At 38.6% G+C, this 21259-nt stretch overlaps 1 protein-coding gene across 4 annotated transcripts in view; it reads left to right on the top strand.

Annotated features, from left to right (window-relative positions):
* The first annotated feature begins 689 nt into the window (after positions 1–689).
* CNOT10 (CCR4-NOT transcription complex subunit 10) overlaps positions 690–21259 on the top strand; it is an 89806-nt gene continuing 69236 nt past the window's right edge. For 2 of the 4 annotated variants that reach the window (XM_077129907.1, XM_077129906.1), the window contains exon 1: positions 690–1006. In XM_077129907.1, the coding sequence (XP_076986022.1) occupies positions 985–1006 (22 nt within the window). In that variant the 5' untranslated portion in view covers positions 690–984. Of the gene's footprint in view, positions 1007–1064; positions 1142–21259 lie in introns of those variants that run through there. The other 2 variants (XM_077129909.1, XM_077129908.1) reach the window with 2 other exon arrangements.

Genomic DNA, 21259 nt, shown 5'->3' with positions numbered 1-21259 from the left:
CTTATGATCACAGCCAAAAATAAGAAGACAGGAAGAATAAACGTGTGATGAGTGGGATCCTAGAACAGCAAAACGATACTGTGGGGGGTGGAGCGGAGGGGGGGGGGGCGCCCGCAGGATAAAGTTCCAGTTTTGATTTCTTAAATGTGATAGATATAGTAATTTAATAGTAAACTAAGACGTTAACTGTAAGGGAAACAAGATGAGCAATGTACACGAATTCTATGTAAGGGAAACAAGATGAGCAATGTACACGAATTCTATGTATAGCATATTTGCAAATTTTCTGTAAATCTAAAACTGTTCTAAAGTAAGTGTTTTTTTTCATTAATTAAATTTTACAATTTTATTTTAAAATTTCCAAAAATTTTTAACAGGTGTACCTCCCCCACAAGGTTGTGAGAAATAAATGAGACAACGCAGGTCAAGCTCAAGGCTCAGTGCTTAGCACATAAATGTCAGATATGGCTGTGATTTCACGTAAAACGAAAGACGAAAGCTCCAGCACTTGGCATTTTAACCCAAACCACTGTCCACCCAACGCGCGCACAGAAGACCAGACCCCAGCCGGTGGGATCGTCCGCAGGTCAGGCCGGGCGTGCGTGCACGCAGCGTCGGGGGCGGGGCTCTCAGGGGACGCCGGCGTGGGGCGGGTCTAGGCTGCAGTTCCCACGCCCGCGCCTCCAGCGCGGCTGGCCGTAGCCTCCGGAAGTTGTGTGTCCCCGGGCGTGGTGGGACGGAAGCCGCGTATGGCGGGAGGCATTAGCTCCGCCCTGGCGGAGGCGCTGCTACTGTTGCTAGACGACGCTAGCCAAGCGTCGTCACTTCCTTAACCTGCAGACTTCCCATTTTCTGGGCCGGAACCTAGGGGACCGGAGGTCGGTGGCACAGAATCCTCGTCCCAGGTCCAGAACAGTGGTCAGCCGTGCGGCGGGAGTCCGGTCCACGCCACCTGCGGGTGAGAACCTAAGCTGACGCGGGAAAATGGCTGCGGACAAAGCTGCAGGTGAGGCGCCCGTCCAAACCGGGTCCGGCAGACCCTCAGCGATGAGGCGGCGGGGCTCTGGGGTAGGAACTCAAGGGCGGTTATAACTTGGACATGCATTCCTTTCGCAGCTGCCCTCCTTTAACAATCGCTAACGTGAGTATTTGGGCCCTAGGTATGGTAGTTTTTTTTTTTTAACTAAGTACTGCTGAAGCCGCTGCTTATCACCTTTGCCGCTCTGTAAGGATGTCTTTGGCCTAAAAGACTTAAACGTAGTTTACAACTTCGTAGACTTTTTGACCTCCCGGTGGGAAAGGCTGATCAAGGGAGGTTCACACCGGAGCACACAGCTGCTTTAATGTCCCATGGCTCAGGATGGAACTTACCTGGACTATTTCGGCCGCATCAGACGACCTCTGATCACCGAGTTAACTTTGTGAAAACGACCTATTTTAATAGGCATAAATGTACCGTGCCTCACTGCAGACAATGCTTTTTCGCATTTTGCGTATAGCATGTTTTCCTCTAGTTCCTCAGTAGTAATTAATTAATGTCGATGATTTTCTTTATGAAGTATTGCCTCCATTCCTGAAATCTTTCCCATTAAGGACAACCAAATCCTTTGCTGCTTACTTCTGCGAAGGTTTGGCCTTTATGTTTCCTGCACGAACGGTACTGTTCCATGTGGCATCCAGATTTTATTGGAAGGAACTTAAGTGACAGGACTTAAAAGTGGTGACACTGGACTTTTTACAGTGACCTTAATAAAAACATTTTAAAAAACAAAATTTCAGTATGCTGTGTGATTTTAGTAGCTCCTTATCTTAGTTACTGACACATAAGTTTGATTCAAAATTAAAGGGAACCTGTTCTAATACAGGTACAGATAAATAAGATGGTCAGTCAGTGACTGTCTCCTGCTAAGAAGAAAAACAACAGGAAGGGGTTAGAAAGTGAGAATAATAGTGTGCTATAGGATCTTAGGTTGGTCAGGTCTCTGATGAGGTGACCTTTGAACAGAGACCTGAAAGAGACGAAGGAGTGAGCCATATGGAATGGTCAGGGGGGTGGGCAGGAAGAGTGTTCCAAGCAGGAAGCAGCATGATCTGTCCAAGGCTGGGCTAGAAGATTAACATCTTCCATATTCATTTAAGACAGTGTCTCTGTTCCCCCGGCTTACCACTCCTATTTTCCCATACCCTTGCCCTTGCCTGGAATGATTTCTTTAAGTCAGAAGCCCGTCCAGTTTTCAAATCCTCCCTGGTAAAGCCTTACTCCACTTGTTCATTTGTTCATTCACAAATATTGAGTGCCAGGCGCTGCCTTAGATGTTGAAGAAACAGATAAGACATTCTTCCTGCCTTTGAGGTCCTACTGTTCAGTCTGTTAGAGGAGCTAGACCTAATATAACTGTACTCTCCTTTGGTAAGAGGTGTGTGGTATATATAGTACAAGTATATGGCTCACACTGATTTGGGAGCACTTCCTTTGGTTGGCCTATGTTTATAGGCCATGAATTTGTGTAAAGTTGATGAGTCTTTACTGTCATTCCCTTGAATCTCTCTACTCCTCCTCTCTGTTGCTATCTTAACTTCTTTGGTTCTGGCCTTTATCTCTTAACATGGTCTGTTTTCACTCAGGAGCCTTCTGACTGGTTTACCCATCTGTTCCTATCCAGCGCATCCTCTTCACTGCTGCTGCCCTTTTCATTTTATTTCTAAAACGCTTATTGGATCATACAGTTCCCCTGCTAAGACTGTACCATCAATTGGACATTAAGTCCAAATTTCTTGTGCCGATTTGAAAGGATGTATGTACCCTAGAAAAGTCATGTTTTAATCCTAATCCCATTTTGTAAAGGCAGCCATTTCTTCTAATCCCTGTTCAGTACTATATGTTTGAAACTTTAATTTAGATCATCTCCCTGGAGAAGTGACTCAATCAAGAGTAGTTGTTAAGATGGATTAGGTGGAGATGTTTCTCCACCCATTCCAGGTGGGTTTTAATGAGTTTACTGGAATCCTATAAAAGCGAAAACGTTTTGGAGAAAGGGAGAGGTTCAAAGCAGAAAATACTGCAGCACCATGAAGCAGAGAGTCCACCAACCAGCAACCTTTGGAGATGAAGAAGGAGAACACCTCCCGGGAAGTCTCATGAAGCAGGAAGCCATGAGAGAACGCTAGCAGATGATGCCATGTTCTCCATGTGCCTCTCCAGCTGAGAACGCCCTGACTGTGTTCGTCATGTGCCTTTTCACTTGAGAGAGAAACCCTGAACTTCATCAGCCTTCTTGAACCAAGGTAGCTTTCCCTTGATGCCTTTGATTGGACATTTCTATAGACTGGTTTTAATTGGGACATTTTCTCAGCCTTAGAACTGTAAACTAGCAATTTATTAAATTCCCCTTTTTAAAACCATTCCATTTCTGTTATATTGCATCCTGGCAGCTAGCAAACTAGAACAGATTTTGGTACCAGAGGAGTGGGGTGCTGTGTGGTTTGCAAGTAGCAAGCATGTTGGAACAGTTTTTTGGATGGATAAGAGAAAGATTTTGGAGGAACTGTGAAGAGAATGATAGAGAAGCCCTGGAGTGCTTGAAGAGAATGTTGGTGTAGATGGAACCACTGCTAATCTGGACAAAAGGGGACACAAAAGGGACAAATTGTAGTTTGCAGAGTGAGAACCATGGAAGCTTGGGTCTGAAGCCAAGAAACCTCGGTGGGGAGAGTGAACCCACCCATATATGTGGACTGGGTGAGTTTGTCACGAAGGCAGAAGATGGGCCTTCCACCTCGTTGTAGTGGAAGAGTCATGTCTCCTCAGGCCTTGGAGAAGGTATAGCATGCTCCTTGGGGATTGGGGAAAACCTGGCTGTCACCACATGGTGGGGTTGAGCATGTGCCTGGAAATGGCAGAGAGCCCAGGTATGGTTCCAATGCTACCCGAGAAAAAGGTGGTCTCCTCAGTGTCCCCTGATGTTGATTTGGAAAATGTCGGGCCACTGCATAGGCCCTTGGAAAGGGTGGGACTGCCACTTTCTAAAGGCGAAGAATAAATGACTGTTATACTTTGAAATCCAATGGAGTTTGCCGTACAGGTTTTCAGAACTGTTTGGGTCTTGTGACATCTGTGTTCCTTCCAGTTTCTCCCTATGGAAATGAAAACATGTATCCTGTAACTGTCCCTCCTTTGCATATTGGCACCAGATAACTTGTTTTGAGATTGAAAAGAGAATTTTTGCCACTTTAGTATCATTTAAGGTGATGCGTATAGTTGCCAAGTTGACAAGGAGTGGACATGTGGTAGTTAGGTTCAGGTGTCAACTTGGTCAATTGAAGGTGCCTAGTTTTGTTGCTGTGGCCATGAGCCAATGGCATGTGAAGCCCGTCTGTTGCTGATTACATCGGCTAGGAGGTGTGCTTGCTTCAGTGAATGATGTTTGATTTAATTGGCTGGAAGCTTAAATGAGTGAGCTCAACATAGCACATCCCAGGCAGCTTGGCATACCTCATCTAAGCACTCGTAGCTCAGCCCAGGGCCTTTGGAAATGCATCAAGGAATCACCCTGGGGAAAGTTGTTGGAACCCAGAGACCTGGAGAGAAGGCCAGCAGAGATCGTCCCGTGCCTGCCCATGTAAGAAAGAACCTCAGTTGAAAGTTAGCTGCCTTTCCTCTGAAGAACTATATGTTTTTAACTAAATAAATCTCCTTTTATTAAATCCATCTATGGTGTGTTGCATTCTGGCAGCTTTAGCAGCCTAAAATATATATTTTTTTCCTTCTTTTTTTGTGAACAATAACGTATATACAAAAAAACTATAAATTTCCAAGCACAGCACCACAATTAGTTGTAGAACATATTTCAGACTTTGATATGGGTTACAATTTCACAATTTTAGGTTTTTACTTCTAGCTGCTCTAAAATACTGGAGACTAAAAGAGAAATAAATTTAATGATTCAGCATTCATATTCATTTGTTAAGTCCTATCTTCTGTGTATAATTCCACCATCACCTTTGATCTTTCCATACCTCTCATTGGGGTTGTTTGGGCTATGGCAATTCTAAATTTTTTATGTTGGAAGCATCTGTTACTAATATGGAGTAGGGAGATGAAACTGTCTGACTTTCTGGAGAGGCTGGGCTATCTGGAACAGGGATCCATCTGGAAGTTGTAGGTTTCTGGAAAGTTGCTCTAGTGCCTGGAACCCTTGTGGAATCTTATAAATTGCCCTGGGTGTTCTTTAGAATTGGCTGGAATAGTCCTGGTTGGAGGTTGGCAGGTTATGATAGGTAGCAAGGTCTAACCGAAGCTTGCATAAGAACAATCTCCAGAGTAACTTCTCGACTCTATTTGAACTCTCTCTACCACTGATACTTTATTAATTATACTTTTCCCCCATTTGGTCAGATTGGAATTGTTGATTCCACAGTGCCAGGTCTGGATTCATCCCTGGGAGTCTTTTCCCATGTCACCAGAGAGGCTTTCATGCCTGAATGTCATGTCCCACTTTGCGGGGAGGGAAATGATTTCACTTGCAGAGTTGGACTTAGAGAGACTGAGGCCACATCTGAGCAACAACAGAGGTCTTCCAGAAGTAACTGTTAGGCGTGCCTACAGGTAGTCTAAGCTTCTGTGCTACGTATATAAACTTCAGAAGAGTAAGCCTCATGATTGAGGGCATGGCCTATTGAATTGTGTGTCCCTAAAGTTTGACACAATATCAGGGGATTCCCTGATGGTGATGTTTAATAGTTCCATGTTCTTTCTCCCCTCCCTCAAAGGGGGCTTTGCCAATACTTTTTGATTATCTTCTTAATATACTCTAGAATGTTTCTAGTCATTACAATAATCTATAAAGGATTAAAGGACCTCTTTTTCCTTCTGTGTTCCCTGTGTTTCAACTCTTCAAATGAGCTATACCGATAGGTTGAATTAGATTATGCACTACAGAAAATTTCAATTCCAGATCCAATAAATCTTTCTTCCCTTGGTCTCAAAGAGTATGTGTGGTTCTAAAATGTAGACACTGTCTTCCTTACCCTTATGTTCTGAATTACTTTAACCCCGATCTGTTCAGCTTCATTCTTATTTCTAAATATCAGGTTATTTATATATATATAAAACAGTCTCTCAAAATCCAGAAATAATAATCAGCACTCTGGACTTAATGTGTCTGCTCTAAAAGCTTGTAATATAGGTCCCTGTTTTCTTATAAGCATTTTCTAAAGATGACCTTACCATTGTTGTTTTTTGTAAGACATTTCTTAATATGATTTATGAGGCTCTCCACAATCTGTTTCCAGCTGATGCTTCTATATCAACACATTCTGCTCTTCACACCAGAAATGACTTTCTTGAAATGCAAGAGTGTTCTTTTAGCTTCTGAGCTATAATGCCCTCTTGTCTCTTCTCCATCTGGTGAATGCTCTCATCTTTCAAAATCTAGTTTACTTGCTGTTTCCTCTTTGAGCTCCTGAGGTTGGAGTCCTTGCCTTGGAGGGTCTTGAGTCTTTGTGTGTCATTAGGTAAGAAGAGGAGGAGGCCAGTGATAGGATTTAAGAAAATAAGTGAACTAATCACAGTGGTTGTGATAGAGGGTGGCATTAAGTGAAACAAAATTGGAAGCCCAGAGACCAGTTCTCAGTAAATATTTATCAGTGGCCTGCTCTGCCAAGCACTATGTTAGGCACTGGGCAGGGAACAAGACAGATAAAGTCTCTGTCCTCATGGAGATTATAATAGCATATGAAAGACAGATAAACTTGTAAATAAATAAAAATAAATATGATTTCAAGTTGTGATAAATACTATGAAGAAAAGAAAACAGTAAGAGGATAGAGGATAAATCAGGGCAATAGCCCTGTTTTAGATGAATTGGTCACAGAAGGTCAGTTTTAGAGTTGACATGTGAATTTATTCTAATTAATGGAAAGATACTGGGGGTTTTCAACAGGGGGAATGGTGTGAATTGATTTATGTTATAACTGGGCCAGGTGAGAAATGATGAAGAGTTAGGAGACTGGGCTTTGATGTCAAATAGCCTAGGTTTATTCTAGCTCTAACAGTTAGTATTTGTGTAATCTTGGACAAATTTTAAGAAACCTTTTTTTTAAAAATCTTGACTTTCCTATGTGTAGTATGAGAATGATAATAGTATCTACCTCTATGAAAAAATCTGAAGCTCTGAATTTAAAAAAAAGCTGGCTGTCATTACTTTAAGGTAGTGATAGGATGGAGAGGAGAGAGGCAGATTGGAGAAATGTTTAGGAAATAAAATTGGCAGAATTTGGTGACTGATTGATACAGTAGGTGAGTAGAAAGTCTTGCTCCTTAGGAGAGACTTAGGCTCAACTAAGACTTCGTTTCTTCTGTTTGTAAAATGGAGGAAAGAGCTAACAGCTTTTTAATTTCTTCCTAGTAGTTTTTAATTTATTTACCTCATAGGATGTAGTTTGTGAGGATCAGTGCAGGTAGGGTAGCCCAGGTCCTCTGGGAAATAGAGCTTGAGTAAGGCACTAACTTTTTATTTGAAAGGTGTAAGCCCAGGGCAGTGAGAGTGAGGTAGAGGAGGAAGTAAAGGCAAAGGAAGATGCCAATGCATAACTGGCTGCTGCTTCACTTTAACCTGCAAAGAAGAGACATTGCAGGCCACTTGCATGTGGGATTTTTCCAAAAGGGTTGGGAGAAGAAATTGCACTTTGGAATAGTCCACAGGAGAGAGAAAGGAGGCATGACTCATCTCCCCAGCTTCCCTTTTCTTCCACTGGATCAGGACTTGTTCCATGGAGAGCTGGTTTACCAGTATCTCTGAGTTGCATGGCTTCTCTGTGATGGATTAGCATGTGGTATTTCAACCAAATCCTAGAAGGGGTGGGGATATCCCATTGTGGCTGGGCCACCAACAAAAGACAAAAATTTTAAGGGGCAGGAGAAGGCTCATAAAGTTTGTGTCCCACATATAAAAGTAGTGTGAAATCAGTATCATATCTGACTAAAGAAATACCAACAATGTTTTGGGACAGTCTATTTTGACTTCACGTTTTAGGGTTATTTGAAAGGAAGAGGTTGGCTAGAGTTAGGACAGAAGAACCTAGGTTTGAAGGTGTCCAAGAATTTGGATTGTGAGGATGGCCGTGGTAGGTTTAATAAGAAAAGATTGATAACATTAAGAAGGAAAAGGTAAGACCAGATGACTAATATGAAAGCAAGAGAAGAGTAACTTAAAGATGGCTTCAAAATTTTGTGCCTGGATGACCAGAAAAATTCTCAGAAGAACAAACAAATGGAAACATTTTAAGTCTAGGCTATTTTTATTTTTTAAAACATCAAAACTTTTTATTACTATTAAATGTATAAGATGAAAGTAGAAGTCCTCTATTGCCCTTATCCAGTCTCAGTTCTCCAGGTAACCAGCTCTGAGTTTTGCATAACTTTTTCTATTTTTACCCAAACTCAACATTAACTTAAAAATATCTATATGCTGATGGGGAAATAGACTATGCAACACTATCCTCCCATTTGTACCCCCCCCCCTTTTTTTCAGCTAGCATATATTATTACGGATATATTCCAAGGTCATTAATCTAGATACTGCTTCATTATTTAATAGATACCTAGTTGGTGGCTTTAAAGGGAATATGGTAACATTGAATTTGAGGCTATGAGTGTCCAAATAGAAATCTTCATTGTGCAAGTGGAGATGTAGGACTAGAGCCTAAGAGAGAAGGCTTACAACCAGAAGTACAGATTTCACAGTCAACTGTGCAGTGGAAATTGATTAGGCTGGGGAATGGATGAATTATTCAGGAGTGCAGTTGTAATGAGGAAGGGTATTTGTGTGGTCACATTTTGCTCAAAGGTTAAATTCTAAAGTATTATGGAAATGAAAAAGTCAAAATTCCCTTGGAAAAAATGCTTCAATCACCTTTGTGTAACTGTATACATGTTTTTTGTATACAACTCTATATATTAGTCTGAAATTTATACAGTAATGTAGTTCTCCAGAGGAATTTTATTTCTCTTAATGAGCTTTGCCTTTCACTTATTTCCCTTCTAACTCTTGTCTAGTCAGTATTTTTCTCTGACCCTCAACTAATTCCTTAATTTCTTCTTAAAGTATATGGAGGAAGTTGCCTTTTTATGTGGTCATTGATTAACTTGTAAGAATGCAATTATACTTTATAATCCCTTGACACCTAAGTACACCACCCCTTACAAATATAAGAATGATGAAGACTTTTCTGTAGCCCTAAGTTGGGCGTGGGGCTTAGGGCCACTTAGTAGCTGCTCATATAATGACCTTGGAGGTTGTAATAGAACAGTCAGTCATGAAGGATAGACAGAATTGAGTTGGGTATAATTAAAATTTAAAAAATATATTTAGCAATGACTTCAGTATTAGAAAAAAATTGCAAGAATAGTATATTCTTCACCCAGATTCGTCTATTTTAACATGTATCCAGTTTGCTTTATCATATGCATACCTCTCTGTATGTGTGTGTACAAAGTTTTTTTTTCTGAGCCATTTGAGAGAATTCATGTACATTGTTGCCTTTTACCCTTAAATGCCTCAGAGCTTATTTCCTAAGAATAGGGATATTCTCTTATATAAACGTGGTATAATTATCAACTTCAATAAATTTAGCAGTTACAATATTTTCTACTGATCTGCCACTCATATTCCAGTGTTGCCATTTGATCCAAAAATGCCCTTTATAGCACTTTTTCTTCCAGTACAAGACCCTATCTCAGAACAGGTATTGTGTTTAGTTGTCGTATCATGTTTATTTAGTTTCCTTGAACTCTGGAGCATTTCCATAGCCTTTCTTCATCTTTTATGATGTTGACATTTTTGAAGCATACAGACGCCTTTTATTTTTTTGTGATAGAATAGTCTTCATTTTGGGTTTTTCATATGTTTATTCATTACTAGTTTAGGTTATGCATTCCTAGGTGGACTACCACGTAAGTGATGTTGTGTCACTCAGAGTATAACATTCAGAGGTATGTCAGCTGCCCTCATTAGTGATGTTAATTTTGACCATCTGGTCAAGCTACTGACTGAGTTTTCCATTTTAACAAGATGTTCCCTGGTTCATTGTTTTTTGTTTGTTTTAAAAAAACAACAACAAAACAGTTTTATTTACATACCATGCAGTTCATCCAAAGTGTACAGTCAGTGGCTCTCAGTATAATCATAGAGTTGTGCATTCATCACCACACAATCAATTTGAGAACAATTTCATTGCTCCAAAAAGAAGAATCCCATACCCTTTATACCCCCTATTATTGACACTTAGCATTGGTATGGTGTCTTTGTTACAATTGATGAAAGAATATTACAATATTACTGTTAACTGTAGTCTATAGTTTGTATTAGTTGTATTTTCCCCACGTACCACTGTACTATTAACATCTTGTAATAGTGACTGTACATTTGTTCTAGTTCATGGAAGAACATTCTTATATTTGTCCTGTTAACCACAGTCATCATCCACAACAGGGTTCCCTAGTCATGCAATCCTATATTTTATCATCTAGCTTTCCTTCTAGTGACATAAATGACCCTCAACTTCTGTTTTCAGCCACAGTCATAGTCATAATTCAATGCTGTAAATTGCACAAAAAATAATGTGCTTCCATCACCTCTATCCATTTCCAACCTTTACAATCAACCTTATTAAAATTCTGTAAAAGAATTGAGAGGTTATTGTGGAGTTCATTCTTATGCATTACATAGGTATCTCTTTTTAGTTTATGGTGTATTGGGGTGCTAGAGGGAAGTAGAGAGAAGTACCTGAAACTGTTGAACTGTGTTCCAGTAGCTTTGATTCTTGAAGATGATTGTATAACTGTATAGCCTTTACAACATGACTGTGTGATTGTGAGAAAACTTTGTGTCTGATGCTTCTTTTATTGGGGTATGGACAGATGAGTAAAAAAAAATAAGGATAAAAAGTAAATATATAATAGGGGGAGATAAAGGATAAAAAATTGGGTGGTTTGAAATACTAGTCATCAGTGAGAGGAAGTGGTAAAGGGTATGGATGTATGAGTTTTTTCTTTTTATTTCTTTTTCCGGAGTGATGTAAATGTTTTAAAAATGATCATGGTGATTAATATATAACTATATGATGATATCATGAGCCATTGATTATATATCATGGATGGGCTGTATGTGTGTGAAGATTTCTAAGTAAAAATATTTTTTAAAAATTCTGTAAAAAACTAAGCATCAGCTCCCCATTCTCTACTCTCACTCTATCTCTTGGTGACCTATGTTCTACATTCTGTGTCCATGAGTTTACATAGTATAATTAGTTCATATTAGCGAGCTCATACAATATTTTTGTGTCTGACTTATTTCACTCAACATAGTGTCCCCAAGGTGCATCCATGTGGTCGCATGCTTCAGGACTTCATCCTTTCTTACTGCTGAGTAATATCCCATCATATGTATATACCACATTTTGTTTATCCATTCATTGGTTGATGGATACTTGGATTGTTTCTATCCTTTGGCATTTGTGAATAATGTTGCTATGAACATCTGTGTGCAAATGTCTGTTCATGTCCTTGCTTTCAGTTCTTCTCAGTATATATCTAGTAGCAGGATTTCTGGATCGTATGGCAACCCGGCTCATCTTTTATGGCTACTGTACCTGTGCTGGTTTGAAGCTATGATGTACCCTAGAAAAGCCATGTTTGAATCCTAATCTTATCTTATGGAAGCAACTGCTTCTTCTAATCCTGATTCAGTGTTGCAGGGCAGAAGCTTTTGATTAAATTATCTCCACAGAGATGTGTCATGCCCAATTAGATGAGATGTAACTCCACCTATGTAAGGTGGGTTTTGATTAGTTAACTGGAGTCCTTTAAAAGAGGAAGTATGTTGGAGAGAGAGCCAGAGCTGACAGAAACTTCACAGTTGATGCAGATGCTTGAAGAGCAGTTGCTTCAGAGCTGACAGAGCTGGACATTTAGAGATACGGGACCTGCAGATGTCGCTGTGTGCCTTCCCATGAGATGTTGAGCAGGCCAGAACCCAGAGTTGTGTCCCAGTGGAACTTAAGTGAAGGCCCACAAATGCCAAGTGAGGAACCCCCTCACTTGGCAGAGGCTGCAGGTAATGAAGCCCAGGAGCAAGGGACCAGTATATGCCAACCACATGCCTTCTCAGCTGACAGGTACTCCAGACCCATCGGCCTTCCTTGAATTAAGGTATCTTTCTCTGAATGTCTTAGTTTGGACATTTTTGTAGGCTTAGAACTGTAAACTTGCAACTTACTAAAATTCCCTTTTTAAAAGCCTTTCCGTTTCTGGTATTTTGTATTCTGGAAGCTTGACAAACTAATACAGTACCTACCACTAGAATTTGCCATTTCAACAAAAGATTCTGGTAGTTGGATATCATTTTAATAGCTGGAAGAGTTGAATGATTATACTAAATTTTTTAATTCTGAATTTTCTCCACTATATTTCCCTCAAATTCAAAAATTTTTAAATCTAGGAAAGTACACTTAAACTAAATAAATGCAAAATCCAAGCAAGTGAAGGCTTTGTAGGTAGAGTTTATAGATAAGAACTTGAATACCCACTCAGTCTTTTGAACTGTGAACCTACACAATGAAGCACATTAATCTGATAACTATAAAGAGGGCCTAATAAGGCATCTGCATAGTTAGTAGTTTTTACCTTTTTATTATGAAAGATTTCAAACATCAAAATAATTGAAAAAATAAAGTAGCATTCATATACCTACCACCTAGTTTAATAATTATGTTCTGTTATATTTGCTTTCTGTAACTTTTAATGTTGAACCATTTTGAAGTTACAGATATCGTGACACTTCATCTCCATATAATTCAACAAGCATTTCCTAAAATATTTCTCTCTGTTCATATTTAAATAGTTTTAGTCACACATCATATAATCCAGCCTAAGTGAATAGGTATAAATAAGGATATTTATTACATAACCAAAATACCATTATCATACTTTATAAAATCAATACTTCAATGCATTAAAATTTCCCCACTTGTTCGAAAATGTTCTTTAAAACTGCTTTTTAAACTGAACCTCATCAAGATTCATATATTGTATTTGTTATGTCTCTTGAGTCTCTTTTAATTCCCAATAACCACTTTTTTTTGCATTTTTTCATATATAAGTTTATCCTAGTATTAATGATGCTAAATTTGATCAATTTGCTAAGATGGTGACAAGAACATCTTTTTTCCATTTGCAATTAAAAGTAATGTATAAGGTAATAATTTGGCATTATGTAAATAGCCAGTATTGATGATAATTGGTTATATCACTGGAGATTACACAATGATAATTTTTCTAACTCTGTTGCTATTTCTACATATATTCTGTGGTTTCCTTCTATAAAGAATAGCTTTCCTGCATCGTCTTGGTATGATCTATAATTCTTCCCAGAAAGATACTTTGAAAGCTTAATTCATTCTTTTTGGTTACCAGTTTTCAGAATAAGTTGAAAGTATAGTGAACTTTGATACATTGTGTTTTTAATATTTCAGAATTTATAGTAACATATTGGTCTTGTGATTCCAATTTAAGATGTAAAATTGAGCAATTGATTTATACTTGTGAATATAAGTTGAAATCTTACTATATCTATATTATTATGTGGACCACTAAAGAGTACTTAAGAGTCTATTTATTTAAAAAAATTTAATTTTTTACATTTACATTATTTAATGTAAAGCAAATTTTGTTTTTTATAAGTCAAACAACTTAAATGTATTCAAGTTTTAAAAGTACTCAAAATTTATTTCTTGAAGATGTTTTACTTTATAAATGAGATCAAACATTCATCACAGCACTTTGAAATTAATGAATACTTCATAGATCTTCAAATAGAATAATAAGATGGCTGAGTTGAATGTGAAAGCTTGAGGAAAATATAGGCTTTTTTGTTCTTTTTTTTTTGCATGGGCAGGCACTGGTAATCAAACCTGGGTCTCCGGCATGGCAGGCGAAAATTCTGCCTGCTGAGCCACCGTGGCCCGCCCGCTTTTTTGTAATTCTAATCTAATAAATCAGATATTAATGTTTTTAAACTAGAGTAAATCTCAGTTTTTTTCTATGTATAAAAACTGCTATCAGACAAGAAAATAAAACTGTTGATTGTCCGTGACATTGGCTTTTCCTGTTTCCCCCAAGGCTTGCCGATTTTTTTTTCTTTTTGCATGGGCAGGCACTGGGAATTGAACCTGGGTCTCTGGCATGATAGGCGAGAACTCTGTGGCTGATATATATATATTTTTTTAATTTTTAAAAAAATGTAACAACAAACAAACACAAACATTCTTAACATATGATCATTCCGTTCTACATATATAACCAGACAATATCATCACATAGTTGCATATTCATCATCATGATCATTTCTTAGAACATTTGCGTCAATTCAGAAAAAGAAATAAAAAGACAACAGAAAAAAGTTCATACATACCATACCCCTTACCCCTCCCTTTCATTGATCACTAGCATTTCAATCTACTAAATTTATTTTAACATTTGTTCTCCTATTATTTATTTTTATTTTGTATGCTTTACTCGTCTGTTCATAAGGTAGATAAAAGGAGCAACAGATACAAGGTTTTCACAATCTCACAGTCACATTGTAAAAGCTGTATCATTATACAATCATTTTCAAGAAACATGACTACTGAACACACTACATTTTCAGGCAGTTCCTTCCAGCCTCCCCATTACATCTTGACTAACAAGGTGATATCTATTTAATGCATAAGAATAACCTCCAGGATAACGTCTTGACTCTGTTTTGAATCTCTCAGCCATTGACACTTTATTTTGTCTCATTTCGTTCTTCCCCCTTTTGGTCGAGAAGGTTTTTTCTCAATCCCTTGATGCTGAGTCCCAGCTCGTTCTAGGATTTCTGTCCCACGTTGCCAGGTCCACACCACTGGGAGTCATGTCCCACATAGACAGGGGAGGGCAGTGAGTTTGCTTGTTGTGTTGGCTGGAAAGAGAGGTGTGACTGATATTCTTGATTTGTTTTTCTGTTCCTTTATTTTGCAGTACTAGACAGGACACTTAAATCTGTAGCATTTCTGGTTATGGGTGGATTGTTCTTTGGGTTCTGGTATCTGTGATCTCCTATTTCTCCAACTCCTATTCTCTAACCAGAAAGGAGAGAACATGGTTTAGGGAAGATTTCTTGTGCTGAAGACATCTCCATTATTTCTTTCAGCCATATAGAAATCAGCCATTCATGTGTAGAATTTTGATGAGTCACGTGTATTTGTTCAGGTGATATAGAAATGTGAGGTATGTTAAGCTCTGCTGTATGGTAACTTTAAAGAACCTGAATTATTTTTCCTTGAAATGGCATCTTTGTTATTTTTAAAAATATTTTTGATAAAAATTACAATTTTTTATAATTAACATACAAACATTTCATACATGGTGTACAGTCAGTGCTCACAATATCACCACATAGTTGTATATTCACCACCATGATCATTTTTTGAATGTTTGAATCATTCCAGAAAAAGAAAGAAAAAAGAAAAATACTCGTACATACCATACCGTTACCCCTCCCTCTCTTTGACCACTAGTTTTTCCATAGAACCAATTTATTTTAATCTTTGTCCCCGTATAACTTGTTCATTCTTTATTCATATGTTTTACTCATCTGTTCATAACTTAGATGAAAGGAGCATCTGACACATGATTTTCACAATCACACAGTCACATTGTAAAAGCCATATCATTATACATTTATCTTCAAGAAACAAGGTTACTGAAACACAGCTCTGCAGTTTCAGGTACTTCCCTTTAGCCACTCAAATACATCATAAACTGAAAACGCTATCTATGTAATGTGTAAAAATAACCTTTAGGATGACTGCTTGACTATGTTTGAAATCTCTTAGCCACTGACACTTTATTTTTTCTCATTTCTCTTCTCCCCCTTTTGGCCAGGAAGGTTTTCTTAGTCCCTTGATGCCAGGTCCTGGCTCATCCCGGGATTTCTGTCCCATGTTGCCAGGGATATTTAAACCCCTGGCAGTCATGTCCCATGTAGTCAGGGAGGGCAGTGAGTTCACTTGCCATATCAGCTTAGAGAGAAAGGCCACTTCTGAGCAACAAAAAAAGTACGCTAGAGGTGAACTCTTAGGCTTAATTTTAAGTAGGCTTAGCCTATCCATTGCAGGAATAAGTTTCATGGGGATGAACCCCAAGATCGAGAGCTCGGCCTATTGATTTGGTTGTCCCCACTGTTTGCTAGAGTATCAGAAATTCTCCAAATTGGAAAGTTGAATATTTCCTCCTTTCTCCCCATTCCTCCAAGGGGATTTTGCAAATACTTCTTTGCTTACTGTCCAAATCACTCTGGAATTTGAGGTATCACTGTAACCTGGACAAAAAAAAATCTCATGCCCAATTTGAGATTCCATGTTCTTATGGTGTTCAGCTAAACTGACCATACAAGTTAAATTAGGAAATGATGGGTGGCCAAGATGGCGGCTTAGCAATGTGCGCATTTTAGTTCGTCCTCCAGAACAACTACTAAATAACCAGAAACAGTACAGAACAGCTCCCGGAGCCACATCACTGACTGGACACACACCGTACCCCAGTCTGGACCAGCTGGACCGGCTGCGAGCCCCCCCCAGAACCATGAGTTCCTCAAGCAACGGCGGCCAGTGCCCCTCCCCCACAGGCTGCTTCCCAGAGGGGAAAGGAAAGAGACTTTAACAGCAGCGGGGGCTGAGTTCAACGAAACACCAATTGTGGCATTAATTAACAAATTTTGACTACTAAAAATAGGTCCCCAGCTCAAGTGAACCTGGTCAAGGCAGAGGTCGCTCATTGGGCTAACGGAAAAAGAGGAGGGGGAAGGAAACTGAGGTTTTTGTGGTTCTGTTTCTATGGAGGCTTGGCTGCCTCTGTATTCAGCGGTGGGACTTCTCGGGCTTCAACTGCCCCAGGCATAGGCAGAAAAGGGCTGCTTTCAGGGCTTGTCTCCCGCCTGTGCCTTCCCCGGAGGAGGGGTAAAGCCAAACTCAGGTGGAATCCCTCCCTCTAGGAATTCAGACCCCAGGGCTTAGCAATTTGAAGCCATTAAAACCAGCCTACAACCTCTCCTCTGTCTCTACCATGCCCCCAGCAGGGAGAGTCTTCCAAAGTTAAAGGTGCCGCATCATCTTATGCTTGTGGGACCTGCAGGCAGTCAAGCTCCACATACTGCGCAAGATAAGAAAAACAGAGCCCAGAGACTTCACCGGAAAGTCTTTTAACCTGCTGGGTCTCACCCTCAGGGAAAACTGATGCAGGTGACTCCTTCCCCCTGATAGGAGGCCAGTTGAGTCCGGGAAAACCCGGCTGGAGTCTATAATACCTACGTAGACCCTCCTAAGGGTGGGGAGGGAAAAGACACCATACAAGCAGGGCAAGAAACAAGAAAACAAGAACTGAAAAATTATCCTCTATTAAACAAAACCTAAGCTAGTGGTCCAGAAAAACATGAACTGAATGTCAAAGAACATATAGACAACAAATTCATCTAGCAAGAAAACCGTAGGTAAGAGAAGTGAAAGCAATCTCTAGAATAAACTAATTAGGGTAATGAAATGTCTAGACACCAGCAAAAAATAACAAATCACACCAGGAAAATTGAAGGTATGGCCCAGTCAAAGGAACAAACCAATAGTTCAAATGAGATACAAGAGCTGAAACAATTAATTCAAAATATACAAACAGACATGGAAAACCTCATCAAAAACCAAATCAATGAGTTGAGGGAGGATATGGAGAAGACAAGGAATGAACAAAAAGAAGAAATGGAAAGTCTGAAAAAACAAATCACAGAACTTATGGGAATGAAAGGCACAGTAGTAGAGATGAAAAAAACAATGGAAACTTACAATGGTAGGTTTCGAGAGACAGAGGATAGAATTAGTGAACAGGAGGACAGAACATCTGAAATCCGACAAGAAACAGAAACTAGGGAAAAAATGGAAAAATATGAGCAGGGACTCAGGGAATTGAATGATAATATGAAGCGCACAAATATACATGTTGTGGGTGTCCCAGAAGGAGAAGGGAAGGGAAAAGGAGGAGAAAAACTAATGGAGGAAATTATCACTGAAAATTTCCCAACTCTTATGAAAGACTTAAAATTACAGATCCAAGAAGTTCAGCATACTTCAAATAGAATAGATCCAAATAGATATACTCTAAGACACTTACTAATCAGAATGTCAGATGTCAAAGAGAAAGAGAGAATCTTGAAAGCAGCAAGAGAAAAGCAATCCATCACATACAAGGGAAGCCCAATAAGACTATGTGTAGATTTCTCAGTAGAAACCATGGAGGCAAGAAGACAGTGGAATGATGTATTTAAATTACTAACAGAGAAAAACTGCTAACCAAGAATTCAAATCCAGCAAAATTGTCCTTCAAAAATGAGGGAGAAATTAAAACATTTTCAGACAAAAAAATCATTGAGAGAATTTGTGACCAAGAGGCTGGCTCTGCAGGAAATACTAAAGGGAGCACTAGAGACAGTTAGGAAAGACAGGAGAGAGAGGTGTGGAGAATAGTGTAGAAATGAATTCTATCAGTAAAGGTAAAAGGAAGAAAATTTAGATATGACATATAAAATCCAAAAGGTAAAATGATAGAAGAAAGTACTGCCCTTACAGTAATAACACTAAATGTTAATGGATTGAACTCCCCAATCAAACAACACAGACTGGCAGAATGGATTAAAAAACAAGATCCTTCTATATGCTGTCTACAGGAAACACATCTTAGACCCAAGGATAAACATAGATTGAAAGTGAAAGATTGGGAAAAGATATTTCATGCAAAGAACAACCAGGAAAGAGCAGGAGTAGCCATACTAATATCCAACAAATTAGGCTTCAAATGTGAAACAGTTAAAAGAAACAAAGAAGGATACTATGTACTAATAAAAGGAACAATTCAGCATGAAGACATAACAATCATAAATATTTATGCACCGAACCAGAATGCTCCAAAATACATGTGGCAAACACTGCAAAGAGTGTAAAGGGAAATAGACACATCTACGATAATAGTTGGACACTTCAATTCCCCACTCTCATCAATGGACAGAACATTTAGACAGAGGATCAATAAAGAAACAGGATTTGAATATTACAATAAATGAGCTAGACTTAACAGACATTTATAGGACATTACACCCAACAACAGCAGGATACACCTTTTTCTCAAGTGCTTATGGATCATTCTCAAAGATAGACCATATGCTGGTCACAAAGCAAGTCTCAACAAATTTAAAAAGATTGAAATCATACAAAACACTTTCTCAGATCATAAAGGAATGAAGTTGGAAATCAATAATAGGCAGAGAACCAGAAAACTCACAAATATGTGGAGGCTCAACGACACACTATTAAACAACCAGTGGGTCAAGGAAGAAATTACAAGAGAAATCAGTAAATATCTCAAGGCAAATGAAAATGAAAACACAACATATCAAAACTTATGGGATGCAGCAAAGGCAGTGCTAAGAGAGAAATTTATTGCCTTAAATGCCTATATCAAAAAAGAAGAAAGGGCAAAAATTCAGGAATTAACTGTCCACTTGGAAGAACTAGAGAAAGAACAGCAAACTAACCCCAAAGCAAGCAAAAGGAAAGAAATAACAAAGATTAGAACAGAAATAAATGAAATTGAGAACATGAAAACAATTGAGAAAATCAATAAAACCAGAAGTTGGTTCTATGAGAAAATCAATAAGATTGATGGGCCCTTAGCAAGATTGACAGAAAGAAGAAGAGAGAGGATGCAAATAAATAAGATCAGAAATGGAAGAGGAGACATAACCGCCGACCCCACAGAAATAAAGGAAGTATTAACAGGATACTATGAACAGCTTGATGCTAATAAATACAAAAATGTAGATGAAATGGGCAACTTCCTAGAAAGGCATGAACAGCCAACTTTGACTTGAGAAGAAATAGATGACCTCAACAAACCAATCATGAGTAAAGAAATTGAATCAGTCATTAAGAAGTTTCCCAAAAAGAAAAGTCCAGGACTAGATGGCTTCACATGTGAATGCTACCAAACATTCCAGAAAGAATTAGTACCAATCCTGCTTAAACTCTTCAAAAAAATTGAAGTGGAGGGAAAGCTACCTAATTCATTCTATGAAGCCAACATCACCCTCATACCAAAACCAGGCAAAGATATTATAAAAAAAGAAAACTACAAACCAACCTCTCTAATGAATATAGATGTAAAAATCCTCAACAAAATTCTAGCAAATCGAATCCAGCAACATATTAAAAGAATTAGAGCGGGCTACGGTGGCTTAGCAGGCAAGAATGCTTGCCTGCCATGCCAGAGGACCCGGGCTCGATTCGCGGTGCCTGTCCATGGGAAAAAAAAAAAAGAATTATGCATCATGACCAAGTAGGATTCATCCCAGGTATGCAAGGATGGTTCAACATAAGAAAATCAATTAATGTAATACACCATATCAACAAATCAAAGCAGAAAAATCACATGATCATCTCAATTGATGCAGAGAAGGCATTTGACAAAATTCAACATCCTTTCCTGTTGAAAACACCTCAAAGGATAGGAATACAAGGGTACTTCCTTAAAATGATAGAGGGAATATATGAAAAACCCACAGCTAATATCATCCTCAATGGGGAAAAATTGAAAACTTTCCCCCTAAGATCAGGAACAAGACAAGGATGTCCACTATCACCACTGTTTTTCATCATTATGTTGGAAGTTCTAGCCAGAGCAATTAGACAAGAAAAAGAAATACAAGGCATCAAAATTGGAAAGGAAGAAGTAAAACTATTACTGTTTGCAGATGATAGGATACTGTATGTTGAAAACCCTGAAAAATCCACAGCAAAACTACTACAGCTAATAAACGAGTACAGCAAAGTTGCAGGTTACAAGATCAACATTCAAAAATCTGTAGTGTTTCTATACACTAGTAATGAACAAGCTGAGGGAGAAATCAAGAAACGAATTCCATTTACAATTACAACTAAAATAATAAAATACCTAGGAATAAATTTAGCTAAAGAGACAAAAGACCTATTCAAAGAAAACTACAAGAAACTGTTAAAAGAAATCACAGAAGACCTAAATAGATGGAAGGGCATACCGTATTCATGGATTGGAAGACTAAATATAGTTAAGATGTCAATCCTACCTAAATTGATTTACAGATTCAATGCAATACCAATCAAAATC

Source organism: Tamandua tetradactyla, chromosome 15 (assembly GCF_023851605.1).
Source record: "Tamandua tetradactyla isolate mTamTet1 chromosome 15, mTamTet1.pri, whole genome shotgun sequence".
Taxonomy (NCBI): domain Eukaryota; kingdom Metazoa; phylum Chordata; class Mammalia; order Pilosa; family Myrmecophagidae; genus Tamandua; species Tamandua tetradactyla.
This window is presented reverse-complemented; position numbering and strand designations above follow the sequence as displayed.